The sequence below is a fragment of the Cololabis saira genome, chromosome 23 (assembly GCF_033807715.1).
Source record: "Cololabis saira isolate AMF1-May2022 chromosome 23, fColSai1.1, whole genome shotgun sequence".
NCBI classification, from domain to species: Eukaryota; Metazoa; Chordata; class Actinopteri; order Beloniformes; family Belonidae; genus Cololabis; species Cololabis saira.
The window spans coordinates 35,628,071-35,645,622 of NC_084609.1; the positions used below are offsets into that span (position 1 = coordinate 35,628,071).

General features: G+C 44.3%; 1 protein-coding gene across 2 annotated transcripts in view; it reads left to right on the forward strand.

Moving 5' to 3' along the window:
- stab2 (stabilin 2) overlaps positions 1–17,552 on the forward strand; it is a 98,185-nt gene that overhangs the window by 54,193 nt on the left and 26,440 nt on the right. For both annotated transcript variants that reach the window (XM_061715031.1, XM_061715032.1), the window contains exons 27-48: positions 554–646; positions 724–771; positions 2,774–2,907; positions 4,032–4,134; positions 4,233–4,310; positions 4,444–4,533; positions 5,482–5,589; positions 5,889–6,020; positions 6,106–6,234; positions 6,330–6,392; positions 7,202–7,300; positions 8,525–8,720; positions 9,659–9,754; positions 11,706–11,763; positions 11,857–11,930; positions 12,304–12,429; positions 13,619–13,692; positions 13,798–13,869; positions 13,943–14,062; positions 14,155–14,199; positions 14,611–14,697; positions 16,473–16,622. In XM_061715031.1, the coding sequence (XP_061571015.1) occupies positions 554–646; positions 724–771; positions 2,774–2,907; positions 4,032–4,134; positions 4,233–4,310; positions 4,444–4,533; positions 5,482–5,589; positions 5,889–6,020; positions 6,106–6,234; positions 6,330–6,392; positions 7,202–7,300; positions 8,525–8,720; positions 9,659–9,754; positions 11,706–11,763; positions 11,857–11,930; positions 12,304–12,429; positions 13,619–13,692; positions 13,798–13,869; positions 13,943–14,062; positions 14,155–14,199; positions 14,611–14,697; positions 16,473–16,622 (2,175 nt within the window). The remainder of the gene's footprint in view (positions 1–553; positions 647–723; positions 772–2,773; positions 2,908–4,031; positions 4,135–4,232; positions 4,311–4,443; positions 4,534–5,481; positions 5,590–5,888; positions 6,021–6,105; positions 6,235–6,329; positions 6,393–7,201; positions 7,301–8,524; positions 8,721–9,658; positions 9,755–11,705; positions 11,764–11,856; positions 11,931–12,303; positions 12,430–13,618; positions 13,693–13,797; positions 13,870–13,942; positions 14,063–14,154; positions 14,200–14,610; positions 14,698–16,472; positions 16,623–17,552) is intronic.

Below are 17,552 nucleotides of genomic sequence, written 5' to 3' on the forward strand. Positions count from 1 at the left end.
GCGGTTCTACAGAAGGGAATATGCAAATCATTCCTTCTTATTTTGGAGTATGATGATAAATGATGATGATAAATTTAATTTATAACGCACTTTATATTTAGTAATTTCAAAGTGCTACAGAGCAGAAAAATAAAACATGAACATTTTTTTTAAATATATTTAAAAACAGAGCATATAAAATATATATTTAGCTATAAGCTTTCTTAAAAAGGGGAGTTTTCAGGTCACATTTAAAAGCTTTTAAAGTCAATACTTTTATATAGCCGTTTTGTTCTGACCAAAGTATGAGACAGACATTTAATTGCTTTTTTTTTTAATTTCTGTTTAGTTTATCTGGATTGTTTTATTTCACATGACGTGAAACTCCTCGCCAATAACTTGGAAGCAAAACACCATCAACATGAATATTTGTGTAGAAATGACTTTGTATGAATGATAATAAGAATTAAACTCAAAATAATGATAAATGTCTGGGTAAAGTTAACGGAGAGCATATGACTTCATACATCAGGATTCCTGTTTGATACTTGTTCACATCCCCCGGTGTCTCCAGGCCAGCTGCCTCCGAATCCAGTCCCAGTGGACCTGCGTCTGTGCCGACGGCTCCGTGGGAGACGGACACTCGTGTTACGGGACGGTGGAACAGGTGAGTCCTGGTCCTGGTCCTGGTGCAGGTCCAGGTCCAGCTCCACCTGCAGGCTGACTGTGTTTTGGTTGTTTCAGGAACTGCTGACTCTCCCCAACGCCACGGACTTCCTGGCCTGGATCACCGTGAGTCTCACACTCTGACCCAAACCACAACCGTTTACAGACGAGCCCGTAGGCTCAGTAGATCCACCTTCAGTCCATGTTTCCACGGCAGCAACAAAAACATTTAAAACACATTTACCGTAAAACTTCTTCCCAATTATCCGCCGGCTGTAGCAAAATATTCTTTATATTAAACATCCCGAATAAAAATCCAAGTCAAACATTTTTCTTTTGATGGTCAAAAAAATATTCTACCGTCTGCAAATATATCAGATCTAAACACAAACAAATAAACTGGAACGAATTGAAAAGTGACTATTTATTCATTTCAGAGTGACGTGTTTTGAAGTTGAGCATTTCAGCACCACGGACAGCAAAACGGCTTCTCGCCAGAAATATGATGTTCAATTTTATTTTTATTTTATTTTTTGTTCAATTTAAATTTTTATGAAGTTTTTTGTGTCACTAGTGGCCTTTTTTTAGCCCCTTTTTTTGTGAAACGATTTTTTAACTATTTGACTCGAACCTGAATTGAATTAGATGTATATTTTTGAATGCCATGAACACATGGAAAACACATTTTTATCCGGCAATTCACTTTAATACGAAATAACAAAATGAACTGAATAAAATAAGTATCTTTCTTAAACAGAAACCTGTCCTGCTTAACTTAAAATTGTATAAATTAATATAAAACAATAGAAAGAAAGACGAACATCCATTCTGTAATAGTGCACATTTTTAGTGCAATAACAAAAGTGCAAACAGAAAGTCTGTAGAAAACTTGTAAACATATTTGTGTCTCAAAGGCCATGACTGTAGCTACAGTTGTAGTAAAATAGAAAACAATAACTTATGAACTCAACAGCTCAATGACATATTCTATTGGCATTTTATGACTATTTTATGACTCTCACAGTAATACGGAACAAAGTGCATCCCTTTTCAGCTCAGTAGAGGGTCTGCATTGACGTCACTTCCCCACTGGACCAGCCCCCTTACTCGCACTGAGTGACAAAACATCAGCAAAAATGTCTGCAACTAGTGGAGAAGACGAGATAACAGCCGATTATGGGCTTAAATTAGCGTCAGTTGGACTTGACAGTGACCTGTACAGTTACCAAGAACCAGTGGTCCATGGACATTAATATTTGGTACAGTTACCCCAAGAACCAGTGGTCCATGGACATTAATATTTGGTACAGTTACCAAGAACCAGTGGTCCATGGACATTAATATTTGGTACAGTTACCAAGAACCAGTGGTCCATGGACATTCATATTTGGTACAGTTACCAAGAACCAGTGGTCCATGGACATTAATATTTGGTACAGTTACCAAGAACCAGTGGTCCATGGACATTAATATTTGGTACAGTTACCAAGAACCAGTGATCCATGGACATTAATATTTGGCCACGAATCCAGTTTCCTGATATTTATATGTACTTAATGTCTACGCCGGGGAAATACACGAAGCAAAGCTTGAAGGTACAAAAGTCTTGACGCTTGGTCCGACTTCAAGGCAGGATTTGTTGGTGAAATTAAAGTGATGAGGACACCGAACTTTATGATTTGACTGATTAACGTTAGCTACCCAAAAATCCAACATTACCTGATACAAAATGGGAACCGCAAATCCACGTTTCGGTGCCTGGAATCCAGTTGTTTCTGTGAATTGCAGCGATCCATTTGTCTCTCTTGAGCTTATTTTTCAGCAGTCTGTAAAACGATAACTCGATTTCTTGCTAAATCTATGAGTACAGTCGATCACACAACAGCTCTTTCCCATTTTAGATGTTTTCCAGTTGCTCAAACTGAAAGTTTACGCTGCCACTCAGTCTTTCTGCCACTCAGTGGGCGAATCCTGCTGTGAAGTCGCATCTGTGACGTCATGCACATTCCCTCTATAACGGGACACGTTCCTTAGTTTATAAATACGGGACGATTCCTTTTTTCAAGGGATGGTTGATGTCATATGTCGGAGCAGCGTCTCTGATGTTTTTGTCCCCTCGTCCCGGCAGGACGCCGGTCTGTCCAGCTCCCTGACGGACCAGAACATCTCCCTCCTGGTCCCGACGACCGCCGCCGTGGCCAGGATGTCTCTGGCGGACCGGAGCTTCTGGACCACGAAGGGGAACCTGCCAAGCCTCGTCAGGTAGGTCAGCGCTCGGCGCCGCGCTGAACCCCGGGCAGGTTTCAGTTAGGGTTGTCCCGATCAGGATTTTTTGGTTCCTGATCACTTGAGTTTGAGTATCTGCCGATCCCAATTTTTCCCGATTCGATCGCTTTTTTTGGCTCCCGATACATTTCCGATACTTTTTCCTGATCAGAAACATTTTGGCAATGAATGAAAAAAAAAAAGTACTAAAACTGAAATTATCCCAAGTTTCTTTTATTGTCCATCGGAGAACAACATGGACATATATTTCAACAAAGCTTATCAGCACTGGTGCCACAAAATGTAAAAACATGAAATTGTAAACTAAAACAAAAAGTGCAGAATAGTGCAATAACAAAAATAAATACATTTAACTTCAAAAAAGGTAGTTGAATGACATCCAGTCAAACTCACAAACACAAGAAAATGTAAATACTTTTTGGCTTAACCTTAGTGCAACATTCTGAATGGATGAAATGAAGAGCAGCAGCTTAACCCTTGTGCTGTCTGCGGGTCAAGGAAGGAAGGAAGGAAGGAAGGAAGGAAGGAAGGAAGGAAGGAAGGAAGGAAGGAAGGAAGGAAGGAAGGAAGGAAGGAAGGAAGGAAGGAAGGAAGGAAGGAAGGAAGGAAGGAAGGAAGGAAGGAAGGAAGGAAGGAAGGAAGGAAGGAAGGAAGGAAGGAAGGAAGGAAGGAAGGAAGGAAGGAAGGAAGGAAGGAAGGAAGGAAGGAAGGAAGGAAGGAAGGGAGGGAGGGAGGGAGGGAGGGAGGGAGGGAGGGAGGGAGGGAGGGAGGGAGGGAGGGAGGGAGGGAGGGAGGGAGGGAGGGAGGGAGGAAAGAAGGAAGGAAGGAGAATTAGGTCATTTTGACCCAAAGACAGTACAAGGGTTGATGCAACATGAACATATATAAAACTTCACAATTCAAACATGTAAACCATGTTAGTTCTCTTAGGATTTAATATATATCAAAAACATTAATAACTAGGGATGTCCCGATACTTTTTTGGCTGATACCGATGTTTTGAAAGTGCCGTGATCGATCAGGCGGCCAATCGATCGGGACAACACTAGTTTCAGTGGTCTGGTAACCATGACGACGGCCGTTTGTTGTGTCTCCGGCAGGAACCACGTGATCCCCGGGAACTTCCCGCTGTCCGTCCTGAGCGGCGCGACGTCGGTGACGTCCCTGCTGCCGACGACGCTCCCCGTCGCCACCAGGGACGAGGTAGGGCGGGGTTTGGGAGGAGGACCGGTTACCGTGACGACGGCGGTATTAAGGTCCATGTGGTCCGGTTCTGCTGACGTCTCGGTGTTTTGGTTCAGGTCACGTCGGTCGGCGGGGCGACCATCGTCACCGCGGACGTGGCGGCAACGAACGGGCTGATCCACCTGATCGACACGGTACGGAGCCGAGGAGGAGGAGGAGCCCGGTTCTGACCCCCAACCCCCCCTGACCCGGGTCTCCGGTCTCACGGTTCTGACCCGACCCCCCCTGACCCTCTTGTCTCACGGTTCTGCTCCTCTGGTTCTGCAGGTTCTGGTTCCGGACAGGAAGCTGAGCGACGGCCTGCTGGCGACGCTGGCGCTGAAGCCCGAGTTCTCGCTCTTCAGATCCCATCTCATCGTAGGAAGACTCTCACCCTCTCACGCTCCGACACACCCTCATACACATTCATACACACCCTCTCACCCTCTCACTTGTTTCTCTGCCCCAAAGTGGATTTAGTTTTATTACATTTTTTTTCTTAATCTTGCTAATTTAGTATTACTGTACATCCTCTGACATCCTCTCACTCCCTCTCACTAGGGATGGGAATCGAGAACCGGTTCTTGTTGAGAACCGGTTCCCAGTGTTTCAATTCCTTGGAATCGTTTGCCTTTTTCGCAAACGATTCCCTTATCGATTCCAGTGGGCGCGAATTACGTCACCAAGCACGCTGCGCAATGTGCGCATCCGCGCCCAGCAGGAAAACACGGGGACAAAGCAGCATAAACGCTCGAAAGTTTGGTTACATTTTACCAAAAAGGATGACAACAGGGCGACAATTCTTGCAATGTGGACATTTCAACAAAGGGGGGAAACTGTTAGGACTCGGCCGGCTGATGCGCTGGGAGCGCGGAGTCAGCCGGCGTGTGGTAAGGCTGATTTATGGTTCCGTGTTACACCAACGCAGAGTCTACGGCGTAGGGTTCGCGGCGACGTGCGCCGTACGCGCGCGTTTTTTTGTTCAAAGATATAAAACTTTAATATCTTTGAACAAAAAAGATCAGAGAAACAAAGAAATTGAAACAAAGAAACAATTTTAGTATCAACTTTGTTTTATTAAAACAAAGTTGATACTAAAATTGTTTCTTATCCTTTTTTCCACATGACAATCGATAAGAGAATCGATAAAGAATCGAATCGTTAAGCAGAATCGAAAATGGAATTGGAATCGAAAAAATCTTATCAATTCCCATCCCTACCTCACACCCTCCCTCTCACTTCCTCTCGCGCCCCTCTCTCACTCCCTCTCACCCTCTCACTCCCCCAGTCCCTGTTCCTTGACTGTCTCTCTGGTGTTTCCTTCAGAATAATAACCTGACGGGTGAAATCGAACAGGCCGGCGAGTTCACCGTCTTCGCTCCAACAGACGCCGCCATCACGGATTTCCTCCAGAAAACATCTGCAACCACGCTGGTACAAACAGATAAAACTGAAACCGTTTGTTTGACGTCCGCGGCTGAAAGTCCTCACCTCTAATCATGCACCAGTTTGTTGATTTATGCAGTTTTACCTGATCTGGTACAACATGGTTCTTTAGTACCAGACTGAGTATATTTCTGACTCATGTCCCAGTGAGCTCCTGTCCTGACGACATTCGCGCCTGCCAAAAAAATCAGGCTTCAGAAAAAGTTCTGGGTTTTCAGCTCTCGTCAGCTTCAGAGACTTTTACTTTTACTTTTACTTTTACTGCTCTCGCCTTTTCCTCCTGACAGGACGTGAACACGACCCGTTACCACGTGGTGATGTCAGAGCGCCTGCTGAAGACCGACCTGCAGTCCGGAGGATACAAGGAGACGCTGCTCGGACCGTCCTTCCAGCTCGGCATCTTCCCCCGGGATGGAAAGGTCGGATGATGAAGCCGTGGAATCCGATCTCCCACATCGCATGACGAGCGACTCCACAGCAGCTGTTTCTGTGTCTCTCCTGCAGCTGTTCGTGAACGACGCTCAGATGAACTCCTCCAACATCCTGAGCGGTAGAGGAGTGATCCACGGTCTGACCGCCGTTCTGGAGATCAACAGGAATCGCTGCGACAAAGTCACGTACCAGACCGTGGTGGTAAAGTCCCCGAGTCCTGCACGACGACCGGTCACCGATGTTCAGGATAAGGAGACGAGTTTCTGAACGTTATCTGTCTTTCTGTCTTCTCCAAGGGTCCGTGTGTCCACTGCTTGTTCCACCAAAACAAAATCTGTCCCAATGGCAGCGTCCCAAACGTAAGAATCCACCTCCATAAACACTGACAACAGCAAACAAGGGGTCAATACAACTGCAAATGTCTAAATAAATAATGTCTAGCTAATTTTTAGCTAAAAAGTCATTTTCTTTGCAGATGATAATGATGTGTAAAAGTGGTAACCCTTAATGCTGTCATTTGTTTCTGTAAAAATGTTACAAAACATTGTAAATAAGTAGCATTGGTCTAGTAGGAAATTACAGTTGGAGACTGTATGGGAAGAGGGTAAGACATCAGCAGTGGTCTTAGAGAAGCCGCTGTTGCTGCAGATCAACCTGGAAACAGCAAACAAGGGGTCAATACAACTGAAAATGTCTAAATAATGGCGGTTTGTTTGGTGTAAAAACGCATTTTTACCTAAAAAGTCATTTTCATTGCAGATGATTATGATGTGCAAAAGTGGTAACGCTTAATGCTGTCATTTGTTTCTGTTAAAACCATTATAAAACTTATCAGATTGTAGATAAGTAGCATTGGTCTAGTTAGGAAAGTACAGTTGGAGCCTGTGTGCGGGAAGAGGGTAAGACATCAGCAGTGGTCTTAGAGAAGCCGCTGTTGCTGTAGATAAACCTGGAAATTAATTTAAAACCATTTCCTTATTATTTGGTGTTGAATAAGTGAGATTATAACATTAGAAAATAAGATTAGAGGTTATAATCTTCCCAGGAGTGGATGTCATGGGTAGAATATTTGTTCTCAGGTTGTCTGATACCGAGACCCGTGACAGCCAGATGACTGTAAAGTCACTTCCGTTGATTTTTTGCTTTTTTTTGCTTTTCCTTTTTGCAGAAGGTCATCGGGTCGCGGAGGTGCATGTTGTCCTGGGTGTTCAAAGGTGAACGGATGCTGAGCACCGGCTGCAAGGCCACCTGCCGGAAGCAGAACATGGTACGTCCTCGCTGATAGAGAGATCAAAGCTCATAAGAAAATTTTGCAAATCAATATACAGAAAGAAATTGAGAAAAGAGAAAATAAAAGGAACAGAGATCTTTAAAAAAACAAAATTCAGGACAAAATTAATGGAACGTTGTATTTCTGTAAAAGGTATCAGTTTACGGAACAATCTGGATACAAAAGCCAAAGAATGCAAATTAAACATTACATTTAAAAGAATAATAAAAGCCAGTTTGATGAAGAAATAGCAGGATAATTGTTAAGTTAGGTGGGTTTTCTTTTTTTTCTCTCTCCCTTTTTAGCACCATTGGCATATTTTTTTTCTTTGAATCAAAAAAGTAGACAACTATCTGTGTTTGACGACAGATATTTTATATGTTTTTATTTTTTATATATATATATATATATATATATATATATATATATATATATATATATATATATATATATATATATATATATATATATATATATATATGTGTTATTTTATAACTTTGTTGTAGTTTTTTTTTTTTTTTTTTTTTTTTATTATTATTTTTTTATTAGCCTACATTAATTGAAATTTGATTTCTTAGGAAAAAGGGACAGATAAAATAAGCTTAGTCTTCTTTCTGTTCCCTTTCATTCAAGGAAAGAGATTTGTTGTAATTATATTGAACAGTTTTGTTTTTCTTTTAATGAATGAAATAAAGAATAAATAAAAATTAAATTAAAAAGTCATTTTGTAAGGCATGAGGCAGAGGAAGATGACTTTACCCTCTTTATTAATGGAATAAACATCATGAGTCACCATTGTAATAATAAGAATATAAGGAATAATTTCTTCAGGAAAAGGAAAATCCCGCCTAAAGGAACATTTGTTTGGTCTTCCTCACTTACATTAACTGGAACATAACATGGTTCCTTCAAAATAAATTTGCTATCTACAATAAAATCAAAGAAGTTCAATATAAAATTATACATAACATTTACCCTACTAACATATTTGTCTCAAAATGTGTCAATATTGATGTTAATTGTGTATTTTGTAAACCCGAAGTGGAAACGATTAGCCACCTTTTCTTTGAATGTAAATTTTCCAAGATTCAAAAAAGAATTGAAGCTTACATCACATCATATTCCAACACACCAATACATTTAAATGCCAAACATATATTGTTATACTAAATAAATAAAAAATAATTTAAAAAAGCGGTGCTGACGGCTCTGTGTTTGCAGGAGCGCCGCTGCTGCGACGGTTTCTTCGGGCAGCACTGCGAGCCGTGTCCGGGTCCGAAGGGCCAGCCTTGCTCCGGTAACGGCGCCTGCTCGGACGGGGCCGGCGGTTCTGGACTCTGCCAGTGCAGCCAAGGCTTCAACGGGACGGCCTGCGAGACCTGCCAGGGCGGCAGATACGGGGTCCACTGCGACCAAGGTGGGCGGCGCTGGTCGACCCGGGACAGGCCTGAAACCTCTCCTCTGACCCGAACTCACACCCATAGACATATATACGTAGACGCCTCATAGACTGACGCTGCCTATTGGCGCTGACGTTCAGCGCGGCAGCCATCTTGGATGGGTCTCCAATGCATTTATTTCTACTGAGGAAGGTTTTATCCCCGACTACAATAATCCATAACTCCCCGAATTTTTACCCGATCTTCACACGGTTTGGTTTGTTTCAAACGGCAGAGATTTAGTTATGATACAGGACGCTGACACATTAAAAATAAAAATAATAAAAAAAGACTTTGTATTATGCTCTTATGGTATGGCATATTGATAAATGTATAAATTAATTGTATATTTTGATAAAGAAAGAAGTTTGATTGTCCATTTGAATTTATTTGAAGGGGAGAGGGGTGTGTTGTTGTATTTATTTATTTATTTTTTCTTTCTTTCTTATTAATATTATTTATTTATTTTTATTTAATTATTGTTTTTGAAAAGTTAAAAAAGGGGAAAATATTGATATTTCTATTGTTATTGTAAATCTTTTTTTTTTTTGTCTTATTGCCCTCAGTAAATATATCTATAAAAATAAATCCAGGTCATTCCAGGGTCTTATACTACCCTGTTAGGCTTGCAATTGGGGCTGGGGAGCTAAAGCCCTTGAAAAAGAACTGTTTTGCAGCTTCTTGCGTGTGCTGGCTGTAACTGTAACTCTGTAACTACAGTGTAGTTAATTTTGCGTGAAGAGACCCATCCAAGATGGCGGCGACGCTGGATTACGTTCCAGCATGTCATGAGGCGTCTACGTATATATGTCTATGCTCACACCTGTCTCCTCTGACCCGTCCTCACACCTGTCTCCTCTGACCCGTCCTCACACCTGTCTCCTCTGACCCGTCCTCACACCTGTCTCCTCTGCAGAGTGCCAGTGTCGGAACGGCCGCTGCAGCGAGGGGCTAGGCGGAGACGGAACCTGCGAATGCGACGTCGGCTGGAGGGGCGTGCACTGTGACGAAAGTACTGAAACTCAAGTATCTTCACAACACTTTCATTCAGAGGACAGTTTTCTAACGCCTTTCTATGTAGTAGTACCACTTCTGAACCCACGGAGGCAAAGACAGACCTGCTGTGGTGATTAGAGAGCCGCTGGCGATGCTAATGCTAATTAGTGTGGACCAAAGGACCACATCCGCCTTGATTATCTGACACAGTCCAAGAAGTGTTGAGCAGTTCCTCTGAAGACCACAAGGTTGATCTCCTGTGACCCCCAAGTTACAGTCTGATACTGTATGACTTCATAAAAGGTCCCGGACAAGCCCCTGTGACATCAGCCGTCTGCTTTCTTTTTCTTTTATTGCACAGCGCTACGTTGATAGGATATGACCCCGCTATTTTAGCTTGGCTGGCTTTGCTTATGCTAAGCTATGATGCTAACTAATATTGCCTTATTCAATCTCCCTAAAAGTCCTCATTTCATCAGACTACAACTGAAATAATAGTGAAGCGAGTGACACCAGAGCTTTAATGAGGACTAACAGAGCTACGCCGGGACCCTGATAGCACTGGAATCTGCTGCTGGTCCAAAGGAACCAGTCCATCTGGTGTCTGCAGGTTAACTAGCGGTTAAATTAGCTGCTGTAGCCATCGTTGCTTAACTGCACCCCTGAACCCTTTCAGACCGGCCCAAATCTGCTCGCTGTGGCCTCTGAATTTAGTCAAAAGCACAATAAGCCGCGTTTTCTGTAGAATAGAAATGATTTAGCTCTTTTAGGTTTGTGTTCATAGCTGTGCTAAGTAGCTAAAGTGATGACAGCTAGCCATCAACCAGAGCCATCCTTCAGGCCGCTCCCCTCTAATTAAATTTGTGTTTTTCAAAAACACAAATAAATCGGGGCGTAGCTTTTCGAGTGACAGTATGTAGTGGTAACAGCCATATGTCGTGACATTAGCTACCTAGCACTTAGCATGGCTGATTTTTCACACTATAATTATACAAAGAGACCACCATGACCCGGTCTGTTTTAGCCCTGTAGAGTTTGGGGTCGAAGGAAGCTTAGCCGAGCGGCTTTTAGCCGGGTCCTCTGTTGCTTGCTCATGCAACAGAGGACCCGGACCCGGAGCCTCTGATACACGTTTTCCACCAAACCGGTTCCAGGCTGGTTCTGGTTCTGGTTCAGTGCTGAGTCTGGAACCAGGCTTTCTGTTTCCACTGACAAAGAACTGTCTCCAGGCCAGAAGAACCGGTTCCAAGGTAGCACCAACTCTTTGCTGGTCTAGAGGAAAGAACCGCTTATGTAAGCAGAGGGGGGGAGTTATTAAGACCAACAGCAATAGCAAGACTGGGAGACGGAGACCTTTTCAAATAAGAATTAATCTGGATGCAGCAAAGCATCATGGGTCTGAGGAGGAGACAACCTGTCTTTTAGAGATGTGTCCACGGAGGAGCTACGTGGACCAAGTCCTATTAGAGCAGATACCTTGTTGTTGCTGCAACTTTCACGCAAACGCAGCGACGTAACTGACGTTTGCAGTGACGTAATGACGTGGCTCCCCTTAGCAACCGAGCTGTGGAAAAGGAAACCCGTTCTCAGCTGGTTCCAAGTTGAGAACCAGAACCACCCTGGAACTGGTTTGGTGGAAAAGGGGTATGAGTTCTCTGGTTGAGCAACCTTTATCTCAGGCCATTGCAGGCGCCTTCCAGGTCGAGCACAACCTGAAATACCACCTTGTCCCACTGGGGGAGCACTTCATCACGGTACTGACACGTGAACGCTCTGATGCTGCGCTGCCTCCATGTGGCCAGAACTGGTACTGCAACATGGAATTAAAAATGCTAAACATGTCAAGGAGGCGATGTTTGCGTCAAACGTTTCTGCTGGCACCGTAACCGTTCTCTCACGAAACTGTGAACAATTCGTAAGTTAACTGACTGAGTATCAGACTGACTCTTCCTCACATCTTGTTGCAGAGATCGATTCCAAAGCCGATGAACTTTGCGGCTCGGTGAAATGTCACACCAGTGCCAAGTAAGTCTCCTCACACTCAGACGCTCTCCTGCCTGTTAGTTTAGCGTGTTAGCTTAGCGGGGAGGCTCTTCATCTTTGTTTCCCGACTCGCAGCTGCGTGATCCGAACCTCCGGCCCTCAGTGTCTCTGCGCCGCTGGATTTGAAGGAAACGGGACGTTCTGCAGCGGTAAGATGAAGATGATGATGATGATGATGATTGTGATGATGAAGATGATGAGGATGATGATTGTGATGATGATGATGAAGATGAGGATGATGATTGTGATGATGATGATGATGATGAAGATGAGGATGATGATTGTGATGATGATGATGATGATGAGGATGATGATTGTGATGATGATGATGATGATTGTGATGATGATGATGATTGTGATGATGATGATGATGATGATGAGGATGATGATTGTGATGATGATGATGATGATGAAGAAGATGAGGATGATGATGATGATGAGGATGATGATGATGAAGAAGATGAGGATGATGATTGTGATGATGATGATGATGATGATGATGATGAAGGTGTTGTGTTTCAGCCTCGGACCCGTGTCTGGTGAAGGGCGGCGGCTGCAGTCCCAACGCCGTCTGTAAGAGGACGCGACCCGGACGCCGGGACTGTGTCTGTAACCGCGGTTACGCCGGCGACGGCCTTGTGTGTGTCGGTAGGTTCCCCTGTGGCCACGCCCCCTGTGGCCACGCCCCCTGTGATGTCATCAAGAGGTTTTCTGAAGTGTCTTTTATTGTACTGTTCAGCGCCATGTTGCATATGGGCGGAGCAACGAGTTTGAGGAACACGCCCACCTTAGTCATAAAAATCGCAAAAATGTTTATTAATTTAATTATTAATGTTTATTCATCTTAAGTTTTATATAGATTTCTCTAAAATTTTACACTTTTGGGCATTTCTTACTTTCTTTTAATCTTTTAGTTTTTAGCTCCAGTGTTTCCTCAGGGGGGTCGTTCACACTGGGAGGTGTGCCTGCTCCGCCCATGGGGGTGTCGTCATGGGGGTCCCTCAGGCCTGGGTGGCTGGGGGGGTTCTCCACCTTCTGTGTGGGGTCTGCCCCGGTCTGTCCGGGTTGGGGGGGTCTCTGTGGCGATGCTCCTGGTGGTCATGGTCGGTGGAGCTTCTCAGTGTGGACGGCCACCCATAGGTAGGTGATTCCTCACCTGGATCGTTAGTGCTAAGCCATGTCACCAGTCCACTTACTGTGTGTGTGTGTGTGTGGGTGTGGGCGTGTGAGTGTGTGCACATGTATGTGAGTGAGTGTGTGTGTACGCGTGGGGGGTGGGGTCGTATGGAATGTTTTAAATTGTGTTTTTTATTGTTATTTTATTCTACATGTAAAGCACCATGTGTTGCATTTTATATTGTATGATTTGGTGCTATACAAATAAATAAAGTTTAAAGTTTAAGATTATTATGCAGAGTTTTAACCTGGAGGTCAATGAAGACTGTTGGATCTGGACCCTAATGGTCAGTAGAGGACCTGCAGGTCTGGATCTGGACTCTAGTGGTCTGTAGAGGACCTGCAGGTCTGGATCTGGACCCTAGTGGTCTGTAGAGGACCTGCAGGTCTGGATCTGGACCCTAATGGTCAGTAGAGGACCTGCAGGTCTGGATCTGGACTCTAGTGGTCTGTAGAGGACCTGCAGGTCTGGATCTGGACCCTAGTGGTCTGTAGAGGACCTGCAGGTCTGGATCTGGACTCTAGTGGTCTGTAGAGGACCTGCAGGTCTGGATCTGGACCCTAGTGGTCTGTAGAGGACCTGCAGGTCTGGATCTGGACCCTAGTGGTCTGTAGAGGACCTGCAGGTCTGATCTGTCCTCACCGTCTCTGGTCTCCGCAGAGATCAACCCGTGTCTGGAAGGGAACGGCGGTTGCCACAGCAACGCAGACTGTATCCACGTCGGACCCAACAAAGTAAGACGTCCGTCCCTGATCATGACCTCATCTTTGAGGTCTAGGGTCTACGGTTAACTGGTCTCATCTGGTTTCATCTGGTTTCCTCTGGTCCCCCGTCCCCAGACCTCCTGCGCCTGCAGCCCCGGTTACTCCGGCGACGGACGCAACTGCAGCATGATCAACCTGTGCAAGAAGGTGAGTGGGTCGCCCTGAGGTCACGACAGGTCGAGCCTCCGCCGCGGTACTGACGATGCTAACCCCCACCCAGAAAAACGGCGGCTGCCACCAGTACGCCAAGTGCAACATGACGGGGCCCGGTTCCCGGAACTGCACCTGCGTCAAGAACTACGTGGGCGACGGCGTGCGGTGCAAGGGCACGGTGGAGCGGGTAAGCGGCGCGCTAGCATCGCAACAGGTGACCTGCTCTGAGCTAACTGAGCTAACTGTTGCTAACTGTTGCTAACTGTTGACTGTTGGCAGGAGATCCGGGGGAAGGGCCTGACCAGCTTCTACTTCGCTCTGATGGTGAGTGGCGGCTCTCTGTCGCCCCCGCTGGCAGAACCAGAACTGCAGTGGGGGTTTTCTTCTTTATTAGAAAAAGCTACGTATAGTACGGAAGAGTATCAGGGCCATGCAGGAAAAATATTTGAAAGGGGAAGATTTTTTTTTATTGTGTACTTCGAGAAAAAAGTTGAAATGTCGAGAAAAGAGTCGAAATGTCGTGAATAAAGTTGAAATGTTGAGAAAAAAGGCGACATTTCGACTTTTTTCTCGAAATTTCAACTTTTTTCTCGAAGTGCACAATAAAACAAAAATCCCCTCTCAAATATTTTTTCTCCGGCATGGCCCTAATACTCTTCCGTAATAAAGTATTTACTCACAATGATCACAAAATGAATGACATCAGAAATGAAGTGAAGTGAGCTCTGGTTTCAGATCATGGAGATTTCCCTGAAAGGCCGCGGTCCGTTCACCGTCTTCGCCCCGCAATCTCAGGCCTTCAAACCCGACGCCTCCCAGCGGGTGAGTTTACGTCTACTGACTTTTCATTCTGTCAGCGAATTCCAGAAGTGGGGAGTCCTCACTGCCTGGAGAGAGAAAGCTGGGTGGGCTCTGGGGGGGTGAGGGTTTGATGTCTCCTGTTGGGGCTGGGGGAGACTCCCCCTGTTGGGGTTAGGATAAGGATGATGCAGTTTCTCTCTGACTCTGTGTTCCATGGTCAGTCCTTGTCTCAGTGTTCTCATCACAGCGCCGCCTTATCGGTTGTTTTGGAACGTCCTGCCTCTTGTTCTTGATGGGGGCCTGTTTGTGACATAGATGATAAAAAATGTTGCTGCTTAGCAACTGTCCTCCAGACTTGTTCAGACGAGAGCCACCTGCCTTGAAGAGATGTCTGCGACCCCAGAAGATGTTGAAATTGTCAATGAAGTTAATTGATTGAGCAGCACATGCATCTTTGAGCCATCTGTTTTAGATTCATCGGCCTGCTGAATCACTCATCTCCTTGCCGAAGCGTTGGTACGGGTCCACTGAAAAACACCTCAGTATTTAAGCATGCAACTGTGCTCATCAGATCAGTGAAGTCTTGCTTTAATATCTCCGATTGTTGCTTCACAACATCAAGGGCTCCTGTGTGTATGACGACAGCTTTAGCTGTCGGATGCTCTGCAGCAATGCTCCGGATCTTCTTTGTGATATCAGACACCATGTCGTTGGTAAAACAGAGTACTTTTGAGTTTTTGCTGCAAAAGGATTTTATCTCATTCACAGCTCCGTCGCCCACTATCAGCGTACGAGGCCCAGTCGTTAGCTCTGCCTGTAGCCCTTTAGCAAGGGATTTAGCCTCATACCCGTCTCTGGAGCCGGAAGATGAGCCTTCTCTCAGGGAGTCAGGAGTTTGAGAGAGTGGAGTAAATTTGTTCTCCAGTAGAATCGCTGTGTCTTGAGGAGATTTGCTCTTAGCTTTTGTTGTAGTCTTCCTCCTCTTGCCGGGTACTGGGGTTGAAGAGTCATTCCTGTGCGATGGTAGTGCAGGCCACTTTATGTCGTCCAAAGTTAGCAGGTGCCGGGTTCTGCCAGATAACCGTCTTCTCAGATCTGAGGGAGGCGATTTGTAATGCTTTGGCTTCGCACCAAGAGAGTTCCAGGGAGGACTTGTTGATTTATTGCCTTTTGTACTTGGCTCCTGTTGCGTCTTGGTGGTGTTAGTTAGCTTTCTGTTAGCCTGCTCCCTTTCACTGTTTTGGGAAGTCGGCAGAGTAGATTAATTCCCATATTGTCCATTTATCTCTCAATTCACTTCGAGCCTGTGAATTTTTGTTTCCAGTACTGCTATCTTCTGGAGCAGTTTGTGGTAATCATCCATGGAAAAGGAAAAGGGAGGCATCTTGCTGCTAGTTAGCTTCTGCTAGCTGCTGCTAGCTGAGATCCTCAATCCCCGTCACGATAGCGCAGTCTTGTGCTGCTGATAAGCTACGCTCACAGAGTACTAAAACGGTTTAAAATAAAAGTGGTAGACTTCAGTAACTATCATAAATAGCTCCCGGTGGTAAGGTATCCAGGTCCTGCTTTCCCGAAATTGTTTTTGCAGAAAAGAAAAGATTGCAGAGGAAATAACTCAAGTTCCCTCATGAGTTCAACTGAACACGATGAAGAGAAAAGCTGATCTGTTTTCCTGTACAGACCAACACTGAGCAGTTAAATGAACAATGACGTGAATTAGCGCAGAATAACCTGCTGCTACATGCTAACAGCGCTAGCCGTTTATCGGTTTGACTTGTTTGTGTTTTACCCTCCAGATGAGATTGTTGACCAAACATCAGGAAACCTACGCCAACCTGCTGCGCAGCCACGTGGTCATGTGCCACACCCTGCTGCCGATCGACCTGAGTCGACCCCAGAACCTGACGTCCCTGTCCGGACTGGTCCTGACCACGGGCTCCAACCAGGTGACCAATCACATTTTATTTTTAAATTTTCCGACATAATAGAAAAACAACAACAAAAACAGGTATACAACGATACAAGAAAACAAGGGGCGGAGACACTAATGTCTTATATGATAATGCCATTTTGTCCATCTTGCTAAGTAAATCTCTGTTTTACGGAAGAGTATTAGGGCCAAGCAGGAGAAAAATAAAAATAATATTTTAGACAGAATAACATTTCGACTTTTTTCTCGACATTTTTCTCAAAGTGCACAATAAAAAAAAAATCTTCCCCTTTCAAATATTTTTTCTCCTGCAAAAAAGTCGAAATGTCGAGATTAACGTTGAAATACAATTTTGAGAAAAAATAATAATAAAATAATAAAATAAAAAAAAAAGAATTTTGAGAAAAAAGTCGAAATTTTGCCTTTTTTCTCAACATTTCAACATTAATCTCGACTGTAGTGGCTATTTGTCCTCCAGGTGAATAATAACAAAATAAATAAATAAATCAAAATATTCAACTCAAAGTATCAAACTATAATAATCAAACGGCCACTGAGACACCTAGGGAGTGGATTTACGCAGGATACAGAAAGTCCATTGTCCAGGCAAAATTCAAAGTTTCCAATGGTTTATTTTCCTGGCAAACAAACGAACAAAGATCTCTGACGCCTCTCTTGCCCTGTTAAAAAACCATCTGCCCTCCCAGGTGCCCGCCTCACCTGTGTCTGCCAACCCATATATAATCTCACCTGGTGCGCTCCAGCTACTCAGTACCTTCAAAATAAAACATGGTTAAGTAACAAAATAAACTTAATCAATACTAAATATCATAAACAAATTAAAAGTGTATTCCCAAAACTAGACCACAAAAACTAACTAAATAATAAATGGATTACATAATACAAAAGTGACAAAATAGCTCCTACACTCCGGCCCCTAATTGAG